Source organism: Eleginops maclovinus, chromosome 3 (genome assembly GCF_036324505.1).
Source record: "Eleginops maclovinus isolate JMC-PN-2008 ecotype Puerto Natales chromosome 3, JC_Emac_rtc_rv5, whole genome shotgun sequence".
NCBI classification, from domain to species: Eukaryota; Metazoa; Chordata; class Actinopteri; order Perciformes; family Eleginopidae; genus Eleginops; species Eleginops maclovinus.
This window is the reverse complement of record NC_086351.1, coordinates 1742501-1764529: the sequence shown is the minus strand read 5'-3', so window position 1 is coordinate 1764529 and position 22029 is coordinate 1742501. Positions and strand designations below refer to the sequence as shown.

At 42.3% G+C, this 22029-nt stretch overlaps 1 protein-coding gene across 1 annotated transcript in view; it reads right to left on the bottom strand.

Moving 5' to 3' along the window:
• Nucleotides 1–2369: 2369 nt before the first annotated feature.
• Nucleotides 2370–22029, bottom strand: part of atg5 (ATG5 autophagy related 5 homolog (S. cerevisiae)) — a 29095-nt gene continuing 9435 nt past the window's right edge. Inside the window, exons 6-8 of the mRNA XM_063880150.1 lie at nt 21898–21992; nt 12771–12888; nt 2370–3931 (exon numbers count right to left, since the gene is read on the bottom strand). Of these exons, the coding sequence (XP_063736220.1) occupies nt 3795–3931; nt 12771–12888; nt 21898–21992 (350 nt within the window). The 3' untranslated portion in view covers nt 2370–3794. The remainder of the gene's footprint in view (nt 3932–12770; nt 12889–21897; nt 21993–22029) is intronic.

Sequence of the window (22029 nt, the reverse complement as noted above, 5' to 3'; positions counted from 1 at the left end):
TTCCTTACTACAGTCTAAATATAACGTGGTTAGAGCTGATCCACTGTTTGGAAACTGCTGACTTACGGAGACGTAATGCCATGTGTTCTAAAAAGCTGTCAAATAATCAGATTTTCTTAAAGAAACAGGTCACTGTGACGAACAAAAATACAACAACTCCAGTCAACTTTTCCACTCAGACACCCAGGGATTCAAGGAGAGAGAAAACAGAGATGCAAACGCATCCCTGCAAACAATTTAGCTTTGACTCATCCCATCCCAACGCCTCGGCGAGCATCTCACTCTCTCCTCACAGTGAGGACGGTGCAGGGGTCGGGGAAACCCCATAAAAGAGTGTGTGTCAGCGAGATGAGACAGACTTCTCATCACTGCGTCTAGGGTTGCAGTATGTACACAAACACACACACACACACACACAGACACAGACACACACACACACACACACACACACACACACACACACACACACACACACACACACACACACACACACACACACAAACACACACACACTGTACCCCATGCCGAGCCCTGACTCAACTCCATAAACCCGCCGTCCCATCATGCCCGGCGGCAACATCAGCCTGATGTGATGACATGATGTGTGTGACATCACACACACACACACACACACACACACACACACACACACACACACACACACACACACACACACACACACACACACACACACACACACACACACACACACACACACACACACACACACACACACTCTCTTTGAATTAGCAGACTGGCAGAGTGACATGAGACCAGTGTGTGTGAGAGAGTTCATACACACACACACACACACACACACACACACACACACACACACCTGCAGGGGGCTATAAATGGTGTCTGTAATTATGTACACAGACAAATCACACATTGTATGGTTTAATTCCACGAAACCATTGCTCACATCGAGACAAACACACACACATACACACACACACACACACACACAGCCCGAGGCCTGTCTGACAGTTTAGCGGTCTCATTAGCAGCGGAGGAGTGCCAACAGATAATTAACCAGGAGAGATGAAGAGCGGGAGAGAGGGTGAGTGTCAGCCGTAAAAACCCAGGAGAGAGAGATGTGCTTTATGGGATGGATAAAGTGAAAAGACGGTGAAACGCCGGAGGGAAGGGAAGCGGACTGTCTTATCTGATGGGTTCAAACACACACACACAAAAAACCCAGACATGTTCTACAGCAGGCTGAACACACACACACACACACACACACACACACACACACACACACACACACACACACACACACACACACACACACACACACACACACACACACACACACACACAGTAATGTGAAGCATGACAGTCTGAAGGGGATGGGTGCTTTTGATCATAAGGCTGGTGTTATCTAATAGTTGTTTTGTTTACAGTCATTACGTCCCTTTGAAAAAACAAAACCAGAGATGTTTGACTCCGTACTCTGACTTCCTGTCTGTGGATTAAGCTCAGAGACGATTGGTTCCTGGAGACATACATCTTTAAAACTCACAAAAACATAAGTACGTTTCCAGTTGGGTCCAGCTGCACAATGCAGTCACTGTCCAGGGTCCCTGCAGCCTAATGCAGGTTTAATTGAAGACTTTTGAGTCCAGTTCAAGATTCAAGATTCAAGGGTTGGAATGCAACGTCTCTGAATGTCTCCGAGTCTGGTGGTTTTAGTCCTGATGCTGCGGTACCGCCTGCCAGACGGCTTTGATAATCCTGTGGGCTTTTTTCCTCAGCAGCTGGGGAGTAGTCTTACGGCTGAGGGTGGTGCAACTGCCGTACCAGGCCGTGATGCAGCCGCTCAGGATGCTCTCTGGTGCACCTGTCGAGGTTGCAGAGTATCCTGGAGTCCGTGTTGAACCTCCACAGCCAGGGGAGGAAGAAGGAGGAGGAAGAAGAGCCGCAGTCGAGCTGTTTCGGTGATGGTGATTTGGGTCGTCAGCGATGCGGACACGGAGGAACCCTGAAGCTGCTGACTCTCTCCACCGCAGTCCCGTTGTTGATGATGGAGGCATGTCCCTCTCTCTGCCGCTTCCTGTAATCCACATTCAACATGCGTCGGTGATCAGGACGATGGCAGTCGTCAGCAAACTTCCCGATGGTGCTGGAGCTGTGAGATAAGGTGATCTACATCGGGTGTAATGCACAAAATGTGATGTCTCTTATTACAGGAGATACTAATGTTATCCATAGTGCAAAATCATGGTTGAAAAGTGTTTTCAATGCAAACCTTAAGCTAAGCTAACAGACAACGCACACCAGCCCCAAGCATTTATAATGTAATGTTGTTGCCTATTATTTTCAGTAGAAAAGTGTCTAGTCACAAACTACATTCTCAGAAAACAGATTATTGAATTAACTTTTATTTGAAGTCATTTCCGGTTAACAGTTGAATTCTTTGAGTCACATTTTATTTCAGTATGAACACATGTACAAAAAAAAATGAATGAGAAGACGAGACGCTGCTGTACAATGCGAACTTTGCTAAAGAACAAAAACATACAGGGATTTATTGATAATGGTTTTAATATCCTGGCAAAAGTCTTCTTTTGCCAACGAGAGCATATGTAAAGACATGTCAAACAACCCGACAGCTGCAGACTTAGCGTTAATCCTCCCTGCTGTCTCATTATCCACGAACAGTTCTTGAAACAAAAACCAGATGCTCGTTTAAGTTTGGCTGCAGACAAAGAGGCTCGAGCCAAACCTGACAAAAACAGACAGTAAAACCAGGAAACTGTGTTTGTATTGATGCACAGAAATCAACACCTGCTATTGAAAACACGTGTGGATTCTTTTTCCTCATGACCCTTTTTTTTTTTTGTAGCTCCATTAAAATAGCTGGCTCTCATAAGACACCCTGTGAGGAACAGAATCATGTACACCCATTCTGCAAAACAATGAAGTTGAAATCTTTTATTGTTAATCCCTTTTTTCTTTCACGGTATTAGATCCCATCGCCCGTTGAGGAGCACGTATACATGTGTTAGTTTATTTCCACTCTGAAAATAAAATGGAATTTCTCTTTAAAAAAGGTGGAAATGAACAAAAAGCTGCAATTTGATGCTAATTATGGAACGGTAATCCGTCTGCTTGTTAAGTGGCTTCATTAATAAGTGTTCTGGGATCAGTGGAGAGAAACCCAAAGTGTCCGCCCCTCTGAGATGTGAGTCAAACAAGCATCCAACAAAAAGAAAGAAGCACCAGAAGTTCCTGGAGAGTTTCTGTGTGGGTGGCGAGACCGTTCGCAGGCTGTGATGTAAACTGTGTGTCCAGAGGGGTCAGCAGGGGGAGGGGCGGTGAAAGTGCATGAAACGTGGAAACTAAGGCAACTTCAGCACGAGCAGATTCCCCAAATCCCCTAAAAAAAATATCGCGACAAGGAGAAAGATGTGTGGCAGGATGGAGGGGTCGGTTCCCCTCCTCGCCTCCCTAGGATTTGTTGGGGGAGGAGGGGAAGATGTGAGTAGAAAAAAGGAGAAATCCTCGGTGCCTCTCCCCCTAAACAAGTGTCTCTCCTTTCGGGAACAGAGGAGGAAGAGGAGAACTTTTCATCGTGGTAGAAATATAATTAGATGGCGAGATGGAAAAGGAGGCTCGCTATGAACCCCCCCCCCCTCCATCCCTTTGTTCATCTCCATCGTAACGCTTCCTTCTCATTCAAGAGTTCCAGAGTTTCCGACGTTTGGCGCCGCTGCCGCCGCCGGGGTCACCGAGCAGGCGTGGGACGGGTCGGCTGGTCTGTTGTCACGGTGACAGGGGCCGTGGCCTCAGTCCGAGGGCACGGGGATGACGCAGATGTGCAGGAAGTTGTCGGGGTGGCTGAGGTGTTCGCTGAGCCACTGCAGAGGCGTCTCCAGCAGCGGCTCGATGCCGTGGATCACCACCTGGAACCGCTTCGGCTCCCCTGGTGGAGAGAAGAGGACGAGTCAATTATTCAAGTAGCTAATTAAAGTGACTTGCATGATAGTCCTATTGTGAACCCGGTACACCAACGTTTTATGATAGAAAGGTATAGTACGGGTCCCCAGCGCATAGAATCGGCCGGATGCTAACCTGCATATGTTTGGTGATTTGCACAATTAGCATAAAATGCATTAATTAGCATATGCAGATAACAGAGTGATTTTGGAGGTTATGGTGGATGCTGAATCCAATTCTTGAAACAGAAAATTGCCATATTTATACTAATTTAGACGACTTTTGGGTCAAATTTAAGGTTTTATGGAACTCATAATTGCAACTTTTTGATCCTAAAATGTCCGAAATTGATTGAGGAAGAAATACCAATGGAAAGAGAGCTGCAGGAACTGAAGACTGTGAAAGGGACAAATGGTAAAGGAGACAAGTTCAAGGAAAAAAGAAAGGACATGATTATAGATGTAAAATGAAGACAGTAAGTCACAGAAGCAAGAAGAAAGGGAAGTTAGAAAGATCAAGGTGGTGGCGAGAACAGAGGAAGAGATGGTTACATGAGGTGAGACACACCACATCAGACACTGCAGCAATACCACTGCTGTGGTGGGCGAGAGAGAGAGAGGAGAGAAAATACTTGTGGGTGTGTGTGTGTGTGTGTGTGTGTGAGTGAGATCAGTTATAAAGCAGAGGAGAGAGTGACAGTTGATTGTTTTTGTATTTGTCGTTGAAAGGATTCAATCTTTTAACTCTCACTCTGACAGTTAGAAGTTTCAGAATGCGAGTGTGTGTGTGTGTGTGTGTGTGTGTGTGTGTGTGTGTGTGTGGGTGTGTCTATGATGCCCTCCTCCTGTGACTGACCCCGCCCACCGTTGAAAGGCCACGACTGCAAATGGTTCGTTAAGAGCGTCGACTTTCTCGACCCCAGAGAGAAGCCTTTTTACAGAGTCAGGGGTTCAGACAGATGTGGCAGGAGTCAAATGAAACACACACCAGTTGCACTATGGGAAATGTAGTCCCGCTTAGAACTTACTAGGAAACTTAAAGGGATATCTCAGTCTGACGCTTTCAGGTAATTGATTTCCTTTAGTTGTTCATGTGATTCTAAATTATAGGACTTTTATTTAAATGTTATTTCGACCTTCAGCCATGCTCTTCAAAATGAAATACAGCAGAATCTCATGCTTCATTTGACATGACATCTCTGTTTAGGCTAAAGTTAAGATAAGTAAAGTACTAAAAACATCCTGCATGGACACATTATGAACACTTTCTCTTGGTATTTAGTTTTAAATGTTGATTTATTATCAGATATTCAAGCGACTGTAGAACAATTTGAATAAAGGTAAATACTAAATACTTAAATGGTCATCTTTAGTGGAAATTTGAGCTTTTTTCTGTTATTATTCTCTTGTCTTTGTATTATTATGTATACATTTTGTACAAGGACCATGCATGCATTACATTAATCTCATAAAAGAGAACAGATGCTTTGTGCCAGACTTTAGCTGGCAGCTCCTTAGGCAGGTACATGAGAAACGTGCTGGTTGGATCAGGCGTTTAATGTCTGAATCAGTCTGTCTAAATAAATCTGTCAGTGATTTATCGGTTTACATTTCACTTTCAAGCCAAACAAGTCATCTTGTGCAAATGCAAAGACACGTTGTGTATTATCGACAGCCAAATTTCAGAGTGTTGCTGGGAAACAGAAACTATATATAATATTTTCCCTAACATTGAGCTGATTTTGAAGCCGCCTTCAGTTTTTTTAGATATTGATTTCATTTGTAATTCCCATAGAAAACCTTTTTTTAATTCACAACATTTTTGGTTAGGTGTTGCTATGCTTTTTAAAAACAATACATCTGAATCTCCGTTGTGTTCTTTCAAGTCATATTAAAAAGGGGGTTTCAGATTCTGGAACATTTTGAAAATGTTCAGCATGAGCGTGACAAAGACAGACAGTGGGCCTTCTTCCCGTCTACCACACACACACACACACACACACACACACCACACAGGTCGTGCACATTCACCGCCGGGTACATGACATTTTGGTTCCACGTAATATCAGGAGGACGGTTGAGACGAGGCGCTAACTGACGGTAAGGGAGGTGACTCCACCCGGCACCTGTTGACTGGCAAAGAGTTTTGTTTAGCTTTTCTCTGAAGAATTACAGATGTGCACGTGTGAATGTGTATGCCAGAGGACGGCTGCCTCTGCTGGAGACTGTGGACGTGTAATGAACCAGATAATAATAAAAAGTAGGAAGGAAAAAATGTAATATGAGGATTTAAAGGTAAAAAGCATGCCGGTATATTATTTAAAATACACATTATACATGTGTATTGGTTTTTGAACTACAGTTTGCAACTAAAGCTATTATAATGTGTAATATTCAACAACTCCATTTATTTATTTATTGCTCTGCTTTTTTTTTAAGGCATATCTTCACTGATGCCCCTCAAACAATAAAAAAGATGATTCAGATTTAGGTTTATTCTAGCACCAAACGAAGGAATTCCAATAAAAAATCTATATATTTATAAAAGCGTTTTTACATTTTATGTGGAAATAAAACGCTGCTTTGTTACTGCAATCAGAATCAAACAATCACAACTATTGTTCAAAGTTTTATTTTGGATATTTTTTGTAGAGATTTATTTTAAGAAGTCGATTTGAGTAATCAAGTGTTTTGTTGATGGATCAGTTGTACCTTTTTTAATGTTTGGCAAGTGAACGCATGTATTTAATGAATGCAAAACTAGAGCACAGAGGATGCTCCAAGGTGAGGCATTTAATATTTGAACAAGTTCAACTGATTGCAGGAAGTTTGTTGAATGCAGGCTGTAGATGTGTCAACCCGAACCCTACGTGCAAGGTGAAGCAAAGAGGATGCTATAGGGTGAGGCATATATACGTTATTGTACGAAGATAAAAAAAATGGAACTGTTAATTTTTAGCACCAACTTTAACCGACTGCAGGAAGTTTGTTGAGTACAGGCTGCAGATGTGTCACCCCCACCCTTAACCTGACCTTAGGTGGAAGGTGAAGAGTTAAAAAAGGTCATAGCAATAGATCAATTCAATAATAACGTTCAAAAATAAACCTTAACTTTGATACCTTTAGCAGTTTGGGGATTTTAAAGTCACTAAAGCAAGGTACAGGCCATGCAAGTAGAGTGAGGAGATAACAAGAGCACGTTTTGCACAAAATTGATTCAAAAGTTGTTGTTTATGATAAAGAAATATCAAAATTCATTGATCTTATGTGCTAAATGTACTCCGAACCAACACCGGTTTAAAGATATATTGAGAAAAGATGCATTTGCATTTCTGCACTAAAACCACAGAACCACAAGCGTGAAAAAACCCAAATATAAGCAGCTTGAATTCAAACTCCGCAGCAGAAACGCTTTGGTGCATTACATTATAAATCCAGGTTTGTGTTATATGGAAGCTGTAATGTATTAGCCTTGTTCATAAGTTTATCACAACTAAAATGTAATCTATTACTTACTCCCTGCAGCCCCGCAGAGGTGTTATGATCTATATATTATTTGAGCTTCTTTTATTTAATAGGAAGATGACGAACGGATGATAAATTCAAATGCAAAATGTAGAAAAAAGTGTAGCACAGAAAGTAAAAGGTGTGATCCCGCACACACACACACACACACACACACACACACACACACACACACACACACCTAACCTTTTAGCCCTGATGTTGGCAGATGTGGGCGGAGCTGGTGTATTCATACAGTGTCATTATGAGAAAGAGGGGAAATTCACAACTGGCCACACCCTAAAACACGCACACACACGCACACGCCTAATTTCCAGAATCAAAAAGCACGGGCATGCCAACCGTGAGCAGATACTGTATGTGACGGGAAAGGAGACAATAGCGAGGGATGATAGATATTTTCTTTTCCCAGTTTGACACAAGTCCTGTGATTCATTCGGGCGTCCTCCCACCATCAGCAGGAACGGTTGCGTTTACACATCAAAAGCTGGGAGAGATTATGTTTGTGCAAATATCTCCAGCGGGTTTCAAAGGATCCAAAAGACAGCATGTTCAATAATCAGTCTAAAGTTTGGAGCAATCATTTTTTTACATTGTTTATATCCTGTCATTTCGCCACCATCTTGTATTGTGAAAGTGTGGCATTCCCACCATGCTGAGTATATTTCACAAAAACCGTATAATGAGATTGAATTAAAGGGGTAAAAGCCAAACCACGGGTCGACACAACTGTTTAATACTTTAATAATGCGATGATTTGCCAGAAATAAGACAACTGCACGTCATTTAAGGTAAACTGTTTCAACTAAGAGACTTAAACGCTCTCATTTTGACCTTTAACCAGAAGAATACAGTTTGTTTTACAGGCTTAAGATCCACTTCTATTGTGTAATTTATAAAAGGTGAAAGTTGATTATTAGAAAAGTATATATTGCAGCTCATTTCCAGGTTCACTTCTGAATGTTGTTCCTCTCCTGGGACATGTCTCCCTGCTTTAATGTTCAAAAAGCTCTTTATGTTTCTCATACTGCCTGTGCTGCAGCTCCTCTTTTCACCCTCTGTCTGAAACCAGAGCCCAGTCTGCTCTGATTGGTTAGCTGGTCGGCTCTGTTAGGATTGAGTAACCGCTCAGAGATGTCCCGCCCCTTAGCCTATCACGTGCAATGTGTTGGAGCGCTAGCCAATAGAAGCGAAAGTGTGTCATTATAGTTCTGGAAAGTAAACAGGGACATTTGGGATTTTAGCCTTTGCAGACCATTTACATGCACTAAAACCTACATAAAACACACTACAGGAGAGGGGAAACCCCCCAAAAAAACATTAGAAGGCCTCTTTAAATGGGAACGAACATGGAACCCAGTCAGTTGAAAACCACTTCTTCCTAACCACAATCAAATCACTAATAATTAGCCTGCATTGCAAAGGAGCAGCCACAGTTTGTGTAAAAATGGGCCGCTGACACACACACACACACACCCTGTGGTTGAGTAGCACACAATCGCCGGCCAAGACGACATGTTTTGTCAGCCGAGTGAATTCAACCACTATTTAGAACGACCGCAGCGCTCTGCTCCAAGCCCAACACACAGTCTGAAGCGTGACTGGCAGCCGGTCAGACCGACACAAACACTGGAAGACAGACTGTTGGCGTGCAGCATCGGGGGCGGAGAACACTGTTGAATGCAGGTCTGAAAGCAGTGATTTAATTTAGTTTTTGATCAATGAACTAATAGGGGAACACGTTGGTAAACATAAGGGGGATTTGGGGCATCTTCCAGATCTTCAATGTGTATTTTAGAGTATTTAGAAGTAGTTATTTTGCCCTTTGAAATGCTTCGAGTTGAAATGCTGTATAATAAAGTTGCCTTGCCCTTTGGGTTTTGACGCAGCCTGCACGAGGAGGGACGTGTGAAGTGGGTGGTACTACAGTTGTGAGTGACACGGGGGAGGAGGAGGTAAGGGGGAGGGCAGGAGGACATAAGGGTGGATTTGTCACTGAAAAAGTAGAAAGGGGCTTGGTGTGGGCCCACAATAGGGTGGGGGAATTTCCTCTGATTAATCCCTGACAATAATCACAGCGTGGGTGTCTCATGATTGGGCTCACCTCAGGTTTTCACCTAAGATAAAACCTGAAAGCTTACGAGAACTATCTGTCACTACACGTAGGTACCTCATGTGTGGGCAGCATCCCCCTGCAGGTTGTGAATTCTGCAGCAAACCTGGATAACACACCTGGACGAAAAAACTAAAGCAAAAAGCACAAACACACGTCAAGAATGACCGCTGGTTGCTGTAACATGTTGTTTTGTTTCCAGCAGCGTGGGGGAAACCGACTCGGCCATGGTTTGAGAACAATTTGGGAATCCCCCCTTTCTTTCTTCCTCTTTAATTCAAGCCACCCCCGCTTGTTTGCTGCGGCTGCTTTCTGGGTCCCTCAGGGGTCAACACCAATCCTCTCTCAGACATAACAGAAGAGGGGATTGTATGAACAACCTTATTTGATGTCGGGAAGATGACAGAGACGCGAAGCACCCCAGATTTTCTTTGTGTTGTACGTTGGGGTCCCGGCAGAAAAAGAAAAAGTCCTCTGAACTTTTCAACAATACCCGAGTCCCTGAACACACGTCCCGGTCCCTCTAATCCAAACACGCCGCCATAATCTCCCGCTATCATCCCGACTCATCTACCAGCCGAGGAAGAGGTGGAAACCAAACAAACGACAAGAGACAAAAGGACCACTTTCACCTTGATCAGCCAGGCAGGCAGACTCCAGAGAGGGGAGGGAGGAGGGCAAGAGAAAAGCAGAGATTTAAACGTCAAAGACATGAAAGACGTCTGCAGCAGACAGGGGAGAGCTTGAAGACTACACCTGAGATAGAGATAGAGGATCAAAGAGGGATAAAGAGTCTTAGATCAGGTAAACTAAGGAGGGTAAAAAGGAAAGAGAGTAAGATAATATCTCCGTTCGAGAGATTTTAAGCAAGACTTTGAATTTGGCAAAAGACTATCATGCAAATTAGATGACTTTATAAGAGTTTAAGTGGGTTATGATCCCCGCATAGTGCTCAGCTGAAACATAACTGAAAGCCACGCGTATACATATCAGAACAACAGCATTTCTTGAAGATTCTCCCACGCTTTTGGAGCAAAAATAAACAGAGAAACAAGAATTGGGCCTGTTGGCAAATAACGTGAATAAACTTTATTGAGATGCATCCGATACGAGTGGCTATTTTTGTTTGAGTGAATTTTATCCACATTAATGATCAATAAATGACTAATAATTTAAGCTAAATAATAAACTAAACATCTGTTTTATAGCAGCGGGTGAACTAGAAATGATTACCGACCTGCTCCATGTACTTTATACAGTGCATGGTAGTTATTAAGAGGGTTGCGCAATGAATACTGACTGTGACCAGTTTTAACTTGGACATCTGAGGGCCTTTGATCGGAAAATCACTAACAAACTGCCAGATGCAAGTTCTAGCTGAATATATAGCGAGTGTGACATGGTGTATGGTGGTGGTGTGGACAAAATGAGAGTGAATGTGAGACAGACAGAGGAGGAGGAGGAGGAGGAGGAGGGGTGGTGTTAATGTCTCCTCCGTGCAGGTGAGTCTCCTGCGGGTCCTCTGTCCTAACACACTATTGTCTCCTTATCTACTTCCTCTCTCCTCCTCTGCAGACACTGCCTGTTTAGACTGCCGCTCGTTCGCCCTCTCTCCGTCTCCTCTCATCTCTTCTTTCATTCTCTCTCTCTCTCTGCCTCTGACTCAAACACACACACACACTCTGGACACAGCTGCAGCTCGACCGTACGCCACGAGTGCACACTTATGAACCTGTTATCGGTTTTAGAAATATATTTAGCAGATTACCACATTTTTCCTGGGCTTGAGTTTTGCTGCATGTTACAATAAAATCAAACAGAAGACAAAGGAGGAAAAAGCACACATATTTATTTACATATAAGACGTTAAAGTTAGAATGAAAAAACCTAGAATAATTGTATTTATATAAACAAAACAATTCAGTAAAATTACTATTAAAATAAAATAGAATAAAAACATATGCATGTTTATGTATACAACCATAAGAGGTTCAAGTCTGAATGTGCACATTGTACTGCAATACATCAGCCAGGTGCATTTACTCACACAAGGAGTTTGGTTTGCAAGAAAATAAGTTGCAAAAGTATTTACACAAAATGTATATTTAAATACACAAAGAACCGTAACAACTAAAAAGGAAAAGCACTTAGGATAATGAAAATATGGATTATATGTATATCCCAATTTATACTTATTATTATTATTAACATGTACTAATTAACTGATCCAGTTTTTAGCACCAGTCTATTTAAGTACATTTATTTTGCATAATTTACTCAAATGTTGAACACAGGGTCTCCATTGATCCGTTAATTGTGTCGAATTTTATTTGTTTGAATGTATATCGTTTTATTGATGTGGGGGTTGGCTTTATAAACCCACAGCGTCTTGATTATTTTATTATTTTAAAAGGGTTAAATTTGGCTGTAAATTTCCATTATGTTTGTTTTAATTGTCCTACAAATCACAAAACCTGGACACAAACAAAAAAGATACAGAGTTCTGCAGTTACTCTATCCCTAAATCCCTGAAATACACTTCAATTATTGACTTAAAAGGTCAGCAACGACGTATAAAAGTAATTAAACGATAAACAAAACTACTCTCCACCTCTCTTCACCCTTACATCCCATCTGGAGTTTACGCACAACATTGCTCCCTTTATTTATATCATCCCATCATCTCCTCTCCTCCCCCAACACTTGTTCTGGCAACTGCCCCCATTTCCCCTAATCTAGCCCCCCAGTGTGTGTGTGTGTGTGTGTGTGTTATCTGAGGGAGTGGATCTGTGACATGCCTCGTGCCTCTGTGTAAATACAATAAAGCTCTGAGGAGAAGCGCCCCCTTTCTTCTCTCGCTTCAGGAAGATGACAGGGCAGATATTGTCTAAGGAAACCAAAAATAAAACACGGACGCTACTGGACCTTCTACTGTCAGCTGCTCGGAAATGATTGGCATGATGAAGACTAGAGGTTAGATTAGATGTACTTAACAGATCCCAAATGGGGAAGTTGTTGCGTTACAATAACGTTGAGTGTGAGTGAAAGTTCTTTAGGGTGATTGAAAGGGGAAAAGGAAAGGGAGTATTGACCCTTGCAGGAAAGATTCATTGTGATTAGTAAAAAGAGTGAGGGTGCAACACCTGTATGCTCCTTGTCACCGTGCATGTGTTTGTGTGCAGACCTACCCTCGTTTGATAAAGCCACAGGGTACATCGCCTTCATCAGGTCACCGAGAGTGTGCACGTTGCCTTCAGGGGAAACGGGACGATACTGTTTCTGGATGAACGGCCTGTCGCTCATCGTCTGAAACAAACAGGAGCACGGCAAATCAACAAGTGGGGCGATGCACTCATCCAGAAATAGGGCACCAGGTATGGTACGTCCAAAAGATACTGTCGGTTGAAAGACTCCATCATATTCCAATCAGATTCAACGTTGCTGTTAAAGATTTAGATCATTTACTCATCAGACATGTGATACCGATTTGAACGGAACTGCTGAAAAAAGGGCAGACATAATATCCCGTAAATGGGACATTTTGAGTTGAGTTCACAAGGTTGAGCAAGTGGGGAAAAGAATCGTCACAACTGTGCACGCAAATGCTGTAAATAAACAGGGAATGTGGTTCTTTGATGAGCCCCACCGCTCAGAATGTGATATTAAGCAATCAGCAACATTTGGGCAGATGTTACTGGCCGTGCTGACATGTTGTAATGATCAGCCTGGAATTCATCAGATGCTTTTTAAGTCCTTACATGCCTGAATTAAAGTCAGCTTCTACACACACTCAAAATAAATCCGTCATCCCGAGATGTTTTTAGATGGAGAGGATAAAAATAAATGGGACGTTGAGTGAGAAAAGTTTAGCCCAATAAATTCTGCTCCATAAAATCACAACAACCCCGACCATTTTTTCGGGGGGGGCGAAAAAGGCAACAGGCTCTTCCTTTCTGAAAATAACCCTGACTTCCTTTTCCCTAGACTGTTAAGATCTGAAGGCATACCGTTGTGATGATGTATCCCTGACCTGTGACCTCCTCTCTATACGGTAATGGTGCAGAAAACCAAAGCTTATCCCAGTGCTGACCACATTGCAAATCACTCTGGGTAAGCATGACCGCTAAATGCCTCAAATGTAAACTGAGTAAGTCATGACGGGACGGCTAAACAAAAGTGACGTATACAGCAAACATCCTCATGACTGTTCGTCCTGATCTGAAACCCTGCAGCCAAAACATTCCCCGAGTGAAAAATGCGGGAACCGTGGTGGGAAAATTTACCGCCAGACAGAAATCTAGTAAACTAAGTCCATTGCTGGTAATGGTACTTTGACTCAGGAGTGTCAGGACAGAGGGTATGTTGTACAGATTGGTATGCCCTCTTTCCAATCTCAACACAACCAGTTTTATGAGAGGAGATGATACTCAGCAATACAACTCACTTGAGTCCTTAATTAAATCGGATTGGAACCAATTATCCCACGTTGGGGTTGGCTGACCAGTTTAAGTTCAATCCATTAAAGTAGTTGGAATGGAAATATTAATCTTACACGAATGAATACTCTGCCTTAAAACTCTTGTGAACTTTCTAAACCACAACATAAATCATCGGCGCTGTCTTCGGCTGACTGGGGCAATAAATTAGATCATCCGGTCTGAAGTTTGTTGGGTTAAAACGATGTTTGATGGACTGAGCTAAGTGAGACATACCCTTCACTGAAGAAGGGCAGAAACGTCCACTTAGATCAGGGACGTCCGAACTCTTTTCACCTAGGACCACATACAGAAAAATATATGAAGGGATAGAGGAATATCGCCTCAGAAGTTAAGTCCGAAAAATCCATCAAATATGCTTTCAGAAAAAAAACCGCCTACATCACAGCCCTTCATGGGGTTTCATTTATTTAGTTTGTAGTTCATTCCTTAAAACAGGAGATTCAGTTTACTTCAAATAAGGGGAAATATGAAGGGTGTGTTTAAAGCTTGTTATGTATTAGGTTATTGGGCTTTTTTCTTATCAACTCAGATTTGTTAGAACATTTCTTCAACTTTGATTGACTGAATGTATTGGAAACTGGGCTTATCAACACACAAATACTACTGTGTAATATCTGTTTACATATATATTTAAGAACTACAATAAAAGACAAGCATAAGTTTCAGGTGTGGGTCATTATACTCTTAGTATTCGCTGAGGGCCGATTCAAAACATCGACAGCACTTTGTACACTTATAGAAATGCTAAACCCAACATCGGCCAACGTCTCCATGCAACCCTAGTGCACTTTTGCTTATTTCCATCATACATATAGTGCTTTCTAGCCTTCCTAAGCATCCCTGGTATTTCCAGACTGCTCCTTGGCCTGCTGATTAGTCGATCACTTCTAGCATAACCCATAGACAACAACTAGTTGCGATCACTTTTTGCAAAATGGTAACCGAGGAGTCGCAACATCTGTGTAATTGATTCCAATAAATGTTAGTTCAACTATCAAATTAGATCAGCGCCGATTAAACATTAAGGCTAAGTAGAAAAGAAGATATCCAGCTTATACCGTGGATTATTATGTGACAGCCCATAACCATTCCTGTCAATTCATGTCACCAATCTACACCTTCTTAAAGTGAAGCTCAATTGGACATTTGACTCCGAAATATAGGTGCAATGCCTCTATGGTACAAAGCTTTTGTATTCAATTATCTATCATGATTTCTGTTGTACTGTCACCTCCTGGAGACTCAGTGTCCTGAACTTGATTCTGATAGGTCAGCAGGGAGGTTCGTGGTTAATGTCAAGAGCCTCGCTATCCCTTCAGAGTCGAGTTAAAAAATTCAGTGGTTCCAGTTATCGGATGACCCGTGTCCCCAGGGGCAGGTGACAAGATGCCGGGCGCTGGACGCCGACCAGAAGTTGCCGTTACCTTACTTTAAAATAGGTCTACGAGCGGTAGTAGGAGCGTGCGCATGTTCAACATGACACCAGGTAATTTCACTAATTGGGTGAGTTGCTTTGACTGTGGAATTACGACCATTGGGCGATATGGTCACTGTAATGGTTTGCAGCATTTCTTTCCATTGGAAACTGAATCCTTTTGTTGTTTTTTTAACTGTTGGGTTAATCGTTGAAGTCCTTATAAGGTTTTTACCTCGGCAAACAGAACAATAAATACATAAACCACACTTGAATGAATAAAACCGGATGTCAACACAATGAGCTGTGATGCATTACCTGATTTCTCAACTAATCGTATGCAAAATATAAAAAATAGGCTTAAGGGATTAGAGTTCATTATTGTAATTGTCATTGGATCGTTGATTGGTCAACAGCATTATTGGATGATATCCTATCATTTGATTGCACTGAAAGGCGAATAAAAGGCAGTATTAAATGATTATCCAATCTTCACCGTGGTCAATGGTGATCGGATAAGATCTTGCTCTATTGACTGAGGAGTGTAGGATCACGGGAGAAACTGTGGCGCAAGAAGACACCCAACCTGAGGTGTCAAACGGAGAGTCTGACACACAATGAGGTCTAATCATGGAGCTGTGAAAAGGAAACCGGCGAGGACGGGGATCGAGTGTCCGAGCGGTAACTACACACCGCAGAGGCCGGCACGAAGCGGGCGAGAGGAAGGTGGCGATGGAGGTGCGAAGACCGTGCTCAGGTTTCACAGAAACACTGAGTCACTGGCAGGAAGCGCGGGCGTTGTTTCGTGCGGGATCATCGGCAAGCGCCAGAGCAGAGAGAGTGCGCTAAGTGACAGCTACTTCATTGCATTTTTAATTAGCCAGCCATGAATAATTGAGCCGGCCACCATACAAAGAAGGTGGCTATCGATCCCTCGGGAGAGAGGTGTGATATTGCCCGCATGAAGACACTTTCTTTTCAGCTGGCGTGACACCTTAGCTGGCTCAGCAGCGACACAAAGAGAACGAGGCGTCATTAGGACTGAGCGGAACTCAAGACGTCGCCTAATTGATGGAGGGGCGATTCAATCCGCCAAATTGACGGTAAAAACAATGGACCGAGGTGAAGCAAACGTCAATCAATATAAGTTTCCGGGGGAATGGAGAGGAGTGAGAGAAAGGGTTTCCACTGACCTATGAGACCTATCCGTTCGGAAATTGGAATAACCTACATTCTTTTAGAAGTCCTCATTTTCCCAGAAGTTGAAACACACACCTGTGGAGGACACACTTCATCAAGGGGACAGTGAATGGAATCCTAAATTATTAATCGTCCCAAGTGTTGAATGCTGGTTTGATCTCTTGCACTTCATGTTTGGGTGCTATTGCATATTTCTCAGCTCCGGGTCTCAGGTACATTTGGAAGTTAACAGAAAAACACGTGACTTGGCATCATCCACTTTGGATGCCTGAATGACAGGACCATGATTTACGCACCTACAGGGATTTAATTAAGTCAGGTGAAACTTGGTTTTAACTGCCCAGATATCTGAGTCTTTTGCATTTAGTCAATTATGTTTTTTACCAAATAACAAATGTGGGTCCTTTGAATGTGTTGACATGTTGCAAGGTCAACGGAAGATTAAATAAAAACCATCTGCATGATAAGATAAAAACAAAGATCAAATAGAGTAAATGTGTTTTTCTGTATAATGTGATCATGCAACAAGCTAAAGACATGAGAACAAATCTGATTAAAGTCCATCTGTCTCTTCATGATGAATTACAGATCAGCAAGTTTGCCAATACCACAACATAAAAGCCTGAAGCCTGTAAGCACTTTGGCCCGATGACCAAGACCTCAGAAGCTTTTCCACGGACAGTCATGGTTTTACCAGACACCGTTACGGTAAAGGCGTCAGCTAATTCTTCCTCGGTGCAGCAGGCTCATCACCTGTCGCCTTTGGCACGGATTGTTTCCAGCAGTCCCATGTTTTGTAATTGTCTGTGTAGTCACCAACTCCCCCTCGTCTCAGCCAGCCATTACAAGATATCTGGTGAGGCAATAAACCTGCATTCCTCGGAGCAGGCAGGCTTCCTCAGCACCACAACACAGAGGCGGCTGGAGGTGGACTGCCTGCTCTTGCACCAGGGTGTGTGCCTGTGTGTGTGTGTGTGTGTGTGTGTGTGTGTGTGTGTGTGTGTGTGTGTGTGTGTGTGTGTGTGTGTGTGTGTGTGTGTGTGTGTGTGTGACTAAGCCCTGAGTCAAGGAGCGGGAACAGAGCAGTGTACCTGTAGAGCAACAATGTAAGCGGTCTTTAAAAAAAAGCAGGATAGTAATTTTCACTTTCCGTGCAGCGAGACGGTCGCCTGCCCGGGACGACTTGCACGACACCGAAAAGCAAAGTGGAAGCAATTGAAAAAAGGACAAGATAAATACCTGAAATGGGATGAAAATTAGACGAAACTTAGAAACAGGAGCTTGCAAAGACAGAAGAATGTGGGCACAAGAGAACACATACGCAGCAATAAGGGGCAAGGAAAAGCACAGGTTAAATGAAATTATGAGAACATGAAGAAACACATGCTGAGAAATCTATAGTGGGAAAAATAATGCCGCTCATTTCTTAAATCCATTTAAAGTATTTATGTATATATTAAAGTACAAGAATAATACATAAAACACAAAGAGAGTTAATTAAATAAATAATATGTCTTAATTAAAGTATAAGCAAATGTTAGGAAATACAATTAGAATAGAAAGAAATATTGAGTAAAAAAAATCAAAAAAGGATAAAAATTGCTTTTTTTTAGATCAATTTTAATTTCTAAAAATTATACAAAGGAAGAAATGGAAAGGAATGCAGAGTGAGAGGAAAATGAAATCAATTTGAGGGATATTTAAGATTAAATAAGCTAATAAAACCCTTAAAAAGTCAATAAAGGGGTTGATTGAAAGGACCAGCATAGAGACAGTGGAAAGTGAGAGGAAAAGTGCCAAGAAAGTTATGATCAACTCTCTGATATTTGTAAGTTAAAAGACATGTATTTATTAAAAAATAATGCTGTTAATTAAGGGATAAGCAAAAGTGAAAAATAATAGAAAAAGCATAACGGAGTAAATGTAGAGGAAGAGGAAACGTGGCTTTATTTAAAATGAAGTTATTAATTAAAGGATATTCAAGCAATTTCAAGTAATATTAATGATTTATATCAGACTAGGGAAGCTGGTTAATTGATGTTTAACACACACACACACACACACACACACACACACACACACACACACACACACACACACACACACACACACACACACACACACACACACACACACACACACACACACACACACACACACACACACACACACACACACACACACACACACACACACACACACACACACACACGAGGTGTCTTTGTCTCCATGAGGAGGGCAGGCCAGACGGAAATGAGCCCTCTGTTATTTGGACTGAGTGTTGTCATTAATTCTGTCTGCATCAAACACAGCACATGTTATTTACACTAAAGACCACAATCTGGCTTTGAAGGACTCTGAGCATGTGTGTGTGTGTGTGTGTGTGTGTGTGTGTGTGTGTGTGTGTGGGGGGGGGGGGGGATCTTTCCTTTCCACGGTGACTTTGGAGTCCCAAACTGCTTTGTTCTTTCTCCGCTTTCTGCACCTTTTTTCATGTCGTTAGACTCTTTGCTGGGTTTAGTAGTATCGTGTTTCGTCTTGTCATGAGCAGAACAAACACCCCTCAGTAACGACTGACTCTCAGCAGGACTCCTACACATTTAAAAACAACTTAAAGAAGTTAATTTCCAGTAAAAGTAGTAGCAGAGTGCCACAGAAAACGATTGAATTGTGAGTGTTTTCAAGATAACAATGAACAGCAGGGCTGCGACATAGACTTGTGCAATATTCAAATCAATGAAGAGCGATAATTGTTACGGGATGAATAGGTATTCAAATGTTATTTTTGGATGACATTTTGTCGATATGCAGACAGATATATTCTACAGACATTCTTGGTACATTTGAATATATTTGTCAGTGATAATGAGAATAAAGACACATCATAATTGCAATACGAGTCAAAATGATCTCAGTTATTTAGATATCCTGCAGCCCTAATGAACGTATTTAGTTTCCACTCTTCTTCAGTTGTACATATTTAGCCGTTTGTAAGAAGGAAAACCACACCATTTCCAAAACAATCCACACATTTTCTCCTGCTTATTTTCTCCACACAGTGGGGTTTGTTACAGGCTTTGATGCTCCAATTGTCATGAAACCGAGCCATAAATGGCTGTGGAAACTTTCAATTTAGCCATTAAAAAACACCCTGCACTGTGTTCCTTCTGCGCGCCAGCATTAAGCCGGTTTTACAGCTGCGACAAGTGCATGTCTGCGAGGGCGGCTCGTGTCTGCATGTTTCAGTCTGCCACTTAAAAGAGTCCTTTTTTTATAACCAAAACAAGAATGTTTTTGTCAAAGTGCTTTATTTACGCGCCGTAAAGACAAAAGCATTTATGAGCTTTTTGAATTTGTATGCAGTGATTGACAGTTGTGCGTCCCTCGTTGTTGCGCAATATGTAAATGACGCCAAGCAGGGCATTATTAAAGAATAATAAATCCTGACATTGGGAAATTAACAGCAATCACAGCGGATACGATGATGGGAAAATATGCTTGGTAGGAGAGTTCACTCTTGAAGCTAACCATTATAAACCTACAGACTATAAATCACATAATACAAGAGGACACTTCTGTCATTCGGACCCGGATCTATTTTCTGCTCCGCTCCATTTTCTAACTTATTTTTCCAAATTTGCCTCGACAGGCCCTAACATTTTAATTCCCTCGCAGGACTCAGTGACAGCGAGGAGGCCTTTGTGTTGGCTGTGATTTGACATCGAGGCTTTTAATGCACGCACATTCAGCCGCCAGACTCAAAGCAGACTGTCAACATGTTTTTCTTGCACAGATCCAGATGTTTTCCGAATCTGCAATTCCTCAAAGAAACTGCACAGGACGAGACTTTTGAGCGTCCGGTAGGATTAAAATAATGTTTTAATTATCGCCTTAGATTATGAAGTGTGTAACTCAAGAGTTCTCAAATTCATTCTCCACACTTTTCCAGCCTTTGCCGATTTGCATAACCCCCCCCCCCCCAAAGCGTGGCACTTCTCCCCGTCTGGCTGGCAGTGTGCTAATGTTTCCACGCGAGAATCAGCCGATTATTCATCCCCCTCTTCTTTCATTTTTGGTCCTCCGAAAGAAGGGATTTTTCACCTGAGTCAGGATGAAGCTCAGGCCTGAAGCCGCTCGTCTGAGTACGCCTCCTCTTGACTCGCCCACAGGCTATTCTCGGTCGAGGGGGAATTACACAGGAACCGAGGAGAGTCACTGTTGTCAAATGTACTGGAATCGATGTCCGATCACGGGGTAAACCGTGGTCGGACACGTCTCTGACCGACAGTGTTTTTTAATTAATGATAAGGAATTAACTGATCAGATGACACAAGAGCAAAAATCAGCAGTAAACCAGTTAAAACGTTATGTGTAATTTAAAAAATGTGCTTAAAATTGGGAAAGAAAGCACGCTAAATCAAGTTGGACCTGCCTATCAAGCTTGGTCTGGCTGTCGTTATACGTAAGAACTATGAATCACCCTGTAAAACTGAAAATAACAAAAAGGACTCGAGGTGTGTATTGTGGTTATTCTGGATTTCTGATAATGCCAAGAGATTCCATTGTTTCTTTAGAGGGGTGAGCATGTCAGGAGAAGGTCACAAAGTCCTCAGTTGCACAATTTGGAAAACTGATGAGAGATAAAATGTTTCTTTGTTTTGTTTTTACTGATTTTTAGACATCACGTCTGCAGGTGTGTGTGGGTGCCAGCAGTGAATGAACCCATTGTGGTGCGGGAAAAAGAACAGGAATGATTACCTGGACTTTGAAACAGCAAAGAGAAGAGTCACTTTCATTTCTGTAGAGTGTAGTTCACTATGGGGATGCGGTCGTATGGTCTTTTGTTTTAGAAGGTTGTAAAGAGCCATGATAAGAGCTGTTCCAATTCTCTAGATGATAGGAAAGGTCCTTGCAACTTTGAGAACAACATTTGAAACAACTGTGATCGTTACAGACACGCATTTATGTTATGACATGTCTTGCTGAAGTGCTTGCATGTTTTGAGTTTCTGCTGAGGCGAAGAAGTTTGGAAAAGACCTGATTTTCTTTTACACAGCTATCTGGCAACATCTACTGGACTGACTGGGACACTTCAGCTTTAAGAGAATCAAAGTGTACTGGTTTAGAGAGAGTATGTATGTGTGTGTGTGTGTGTGTGTGTGTGTGTGTGTGTGTGTGTGTGTGTGTGTGTGTGTGTGTTACCTGGTATATCCTGAAGGGGATGAATCTGAAGCCTCCGTCCTCGGTGGGATATTCCATCAGCTTCCTGTTCATGGCCCAGAACTGATCGAACTTATCTGTGACAACCACACACACACACACACACACACACAC